Source organism: Sinocyclocheilus rhinocerous, unplaced genomic scaffold (assembly GCF_001515625.1).
Source record: "Sinocyclocheilus rhinocerous isolate Xijiao unplaced genomic scaffold, SAMN03320098_v1.1 scaffold1534, whole genome shotgun sequence".
In the NCBI taxonomy this organism is placed as follows: domain Eukaryota; kingdom Metazoa; phylum Chordata; class Actinopteri; order Cypriniformes; family Cyprinidae; genus Sinocyclocheilus; species Sinocyclocheilus rhinocerous.
In genome coordinates, this window is record NW_015638992.1 from 124428 (window position 1) to 129366 (window position 4939).

Below are 4939 nucleotides of genomic sequence, written 5' to 3' on the forward strand. Positions count from 1 at the left end.
TGGCACTAGTGGGCACCGTTAATGTCCTTTAGAAACGTCAACACATACATTGTTGTTCTGAAGAAACTTCTTTGTAAGCATTGTGTATGTTAGCATAGCCTCGGTATAACAGTTTAACCTGTGCAACTTTTGGTTACTAGTATATCCCTTGCAAAAACAGTACCATGGTAAATATTTTGATATACACAGTATCATGGTACTTCAAAGAATACTATGATATATTCAGGTTACATGTCCAAAACTTTGGGCCATGTGAAAAAATAAGGGTATAGACTGCCATGCAAATATGGTACTTTATGGTATCAGCATGGTACTTGTCCAAAAGCAAGGTATTTCCACAGTACATGCCCAAAAAACGATGATATTACCATGGTAAAGCAAAGGTATTAGATCAGGTATCGTAATACTACAATACTCTGACATATACTATGGTACTGCATGGTTACCATTTTCATATAAATCACCGTGGTAAATGTCAAAACTATGGTACATGCCCAAGAACCCATGCCAATCCAAGTAACTGCAAAAAATGTCATAGCATTGTCACAAGCATGTCCAAAAAAACATGGTAATACCATGGTAATTTTTGGCACATTTGTTTCCAGTAGTATTTTGAACTCTTTCTCCAAACTGCGTAATATTTAGTCAACATTATAGGGAATAGGGAGCGATTTCAGATGCAGCTACACAGAAGCAGATTTAAAAGAGCCTTCTATTTACAGAAATCACATTGTCTTGACATTCATGATGATGTCATATGCTCTGTCCAATCATGAATCACTCCCTATCTAAAAAGTTCAGTGTCACTCAAAGTGAGCAGCTTGTCACTCAATAAGGCTGAAGGGTGTTTTTAACTTCACAGATTCAGCGTTCAAAAAGAAAAAAAAACAAACATCAAAAGTCCAGTTTTACAGTGAGATTGAGAGAAATGTCACAGTCTCAAGAGCGGAATTAAAGAGGCATAAGGCAAAACACTGTTATTATAGCAATATGGGGGACAAATATATATTTGTCATTCTCGTCATTTTAAGGCTCAAACGGCTGATGAAGCATGCATTTGCATCTGGCCTTAAGTGACTTCAAAGCGTCAGTCTACAATAATGTGCTTTTGTTGTCAAGATATGCCATGTGGATGGGGAGCTGTTTTATCTATCTGTGTCTCCAACAGTGAGACCCAGCAGGGTCTGGAATCAAGAAGACACTGGTCTCAACAAACACAAACCCTGGGAACTCACATGTATACAATCGAAGCATGCCTGTACACTCATGAACCAAATTTACAGAATATCTCACACATACAGTACTGTACATCCATTCACTCTCACTGCTGGTAAACATGTTGGGAAGCTGCACACAGTTAGTTGGAGAGTTCTGCAACCAAAGGGACCAAATCACTTTGAGGACTCAAAGCTGGGATATTTCCTTGTCTGGTTCTGTTAGGTGGAGACCGCATTGGTGTGTCTGGAGGACAACATCTGACCTCTAGATCCCAGAAAGTAACTCTTTCAGGGGTACCTCCCTCTCTCCCAATAAGGTATTTCTCTTTAGACTGGTGCCTTTGTTGACTACCTTCATCTTGATGGCGAGGTTTTTCACCTGCACAACCGGAAGGGAGTCAAAGTAGAAGTCCTCGTTGAAGACAGGGTTGCGGCTGTTCTTGATAATGGTGCTCCGCTGTTTCTGGAGCTTTCCCGGGTTCAGGTACAGAGCCACGCAACAGTTGATGCTCTTCGCATCGTACTGCTTATCGTAGAGAGCCTCGGCCGCCAGCACGCGGACGTGAAGCCTGGAGGCGTCGATGTCGTAGTCTGTGCAGATGCGTAGAGTTCCTCCCTTGTGGAGGTTGATGGTGTGCTGCGTGAAGCGATCCATGTTGCCTCCGTGTTTCCGTCCTCGGAATGCCGGAGAAGGAGGGCAACGGAGGCGCCTCTGAATGTTCGGGCTGGTCTCCACAGAGCTGCACTCATCTGTGGAGAGAGAGCTGTGCCGGCCGAAGGAGCGCTTGGCCCGGGACACTTTGGCTTTGGTTTCGTGGGTGAACATCTTGAGGAGGGATGCGGAACGGGACAACAGAGGGGAGTTGAACGGGGAGGACTCGGCCGAGGAGCAAGTGTCGCTCTCCCCTCCGCTGAAGTACCGGTAGGGGTTGGAATGGGAGGTGTTACAGTCACTGGGGTTTAAGTGGTTGCCCTGCGACTTGCGTTGGGTGTTGGGCGAGGTGAGCGGACTTGTGGGGTCGCTATGGAAGAGGGACTCTTTACGTCTCGTGTGAGGACTTTCCATGAGCGTAGCGAAACCGTAGGAGGTTTGCGCTTTGGGTACATAGGGCAAGGACATGGCCGTCTGGGACTGGGGGTCAGCGTTTGTGTTGAGGTCGCCCACTTCCCCGACCACCAAGTCATCTGCGCTCTCAACCTGGATGATGTGGCGGTTTGCAGCTTTGAGCAAGTTCTTGGTGTCTCCAGCCAGCTTGTTAATGAGGCGCGGGCTGCGCGGACTGCCCTGTGGCATCTTGCAGCATATGGTCTGCTCGGACGTGGAAGAATGGAGCCCGTTTTTTGGCTTCATTTCGGGCGTCTCCTCTTCTGGGGGGCAGCACACCAATTTGGGCGGAATAAAGAAATCGGGAATCTTGTCAGGGGTGAGGACGTTGCTGTAGGTTGGGGCTTTGCTGTGTTTGTCAGCCGAGTCTCCCTGCCGGAGAACATTTCCCTCCACTGAACCGCGGATCTTTTCCAGCAGCCACATCTCTCGGCGGGGTCTGGGAGAGATGTGCAATTGCACCCTATAGGCACAGAGAGCGAGACGAAATATCATCAACCCACGCTGACACCTGCGATTCATGAATGCAAATACAAACTGAATTCCGTCCACCTCCTTGCTACTTTGGGTACACTGTCACCCAATGGATTCTTGGGAGATTCTGACACTATGTTAACACATTGCTAACACTAAAAAGCAATAGTTAAAGACAGCTGACACCTGTCTGCTTTTCCGTTATCAATTGTACACGGTCACCTCGTGGCTCAACATACACTCAGCATCACGCTTTCATTACACATTCAATCCGCAAAGCTTATTTACATAAGAAATATATGCAGAATGTACACAGATGGTTTCAAAAAGCCAATGAACACTATGTGTGCATTTTATTAACTGTAAGTACAGGTACTCTGTATAAAAACGAATCTTAATGAGCTATTTCTCCCTTTTCTCATCTTAAAATAGATTTTTTTCTTCTGAAATTCAAATTAATTCAGGCATATTAAATTTTATTTTTGACTTCAATAAAACCTAGTAGGTTTAGACGTTATTGCATTAAGCACTACCTAAATATTTCTATATTGATTTTTGTTGTATTTCCAGTATCACAATATCCTACCACACATTTGAGTATACAGTTTTTACTTTCTATTACCAGGATTTTCAAGCAGAGGTCTGTGGAAATCCTGGGGGTCTGTGAAGGTACTGAATTGGGTTTACAATGAGGTTATATTAAAGAGACTGAGAGATTTAATGACGTTTCTGCACTGTAAAAAATGAATCTGTGCGATATGCAAAAAGTAAACTTGAAAATAGTCCGTAAATGAGCACATATTGACTAGGTTAAAGGAACAGTTCATAAAAGAAAGAACATTTTCTGGAAACGTAGGCTACTTACCTGCAGGCCATCCAAGATGCAGATGAGTTTTAAAATTTGGAGAAATTTAGCATTACATCACTTGCTCACCAAGTGGATCCTCTGCAGTGAATGGGTGCCGTCAGAATGAGAGTCCAAACAGCTGATAAAAACATCACAATAATCCACAAGCAATCCACACCACTCCAGTCAATCAATTAATGTCTTGTGAAGCCAAAAGCTGCTTGTTTGTAAGAAAGAAATCCATCAAGCCTTTTTTTTTTTACTTCAAACCATTGCTTTCAGCTAAAATATGAGTCCTTAAGCGCCCATAATATTGCTTTCTCCAGCTGTTAAAAATTCGCCTCGTGTGAATTAGGAGTGATATGCACAGATCAAGCACCGTTTACAAGTCCAAAACATTACTAAATCAGGAGCACAGGCATTACATACTTCACATAGTATGCATACAGCAGAAAATAGCATGATTGAATCAATCAGAAATGGGCAGTGTGCCATTTCTCATGCAGGAAAACCGCATCTCTCTGTCAGGGAAATCATGATGCATGGATAACTGTGAGCGGGCTGCAACAGGCACCGTTCAAAGCGCCTCATCAATTAAACCTTTTTTGTCTATTATTCACAACTGGTGGAATATTATAGCTGGCCAGTGAGAGAGAAGCGTTTTGAATGAAATAGTGCTCTGAGATGATGTATAATTGTGTTTGATTTACTGCTCTCTGATCTGCTGTTTCCCTGGAAACTTGGAGAGAGGACTATGGAAACGCACACCCATATTGTTCGTGCAAAAGCAGAAAACTTTTCCAAAAGTCAGCTAATTGGAGAAAACGCATGCTAAAGTCACAGCAGACATACAATATTTTCCCCAGATTTAAATATAGCTGTAGAGTTTCAGATCTGTGCATGTAAAAGTATGGCTAGGTCACATGTCAAGAAAGAAACAATGAAACATTATGACATCTTTTAAATCCTGAATTATTTATATAATTACATATTTGCTCAGTTAAAGGAATAGTTCACAAAAGAAAGAAAATTTTCTGCAAACGTACTTACATTCAAGCTATCCAAGATGAAGATGAGTTTTAAGATTTGGAGAAATGTAGCATCACATCACTTACTCACCAAGTGGATACTCTGCAGTGAATGGGTGCCGTCAGAATGAGAGTCCAAACAGCTGATAAAAACATCACAATAATCCACAAGCAATCCACACCACTCCAGCTGCATGTCTGTGATAAACAAATTCATCAAGACAATTTTAAAGTTGAAACTGTCGCTTCCAGTTAAAATGCGTGTCCT

The 4939-nt window shown here is 42.8% G+C and overlaps 1 protein-coding gene across 1 annotated transcript; it reads right to left on the minus strand.

Annotated features, from left to right (window-relative positions):
• Positions 1-306: 306 nt before the first annotated feature.
• LOC107750900 (C2 calcium-dependent domain-containing protein 4C-like) lies at positions 307-2989 on the minus strand. Its single transcript, XM_016566465.1, has 2 exons — positions 2875-2989; positions 307-2785 (listed from the first exon to the last, which is right to left on the minus strand). The coding sequence occupies exon 2, from the start codon at positions 2746-2748 to the stop codon at positions 1483-1485; it is 1266 nt and encodes a 421-aa protein (XP_016421951.1). The 5' UTR covers positions 2749-2785; positions 2875-2989; the 3' UTR covers positions 307-1482.
• Positions 2990-4939: the final 1950 nt, after the last annotated feature.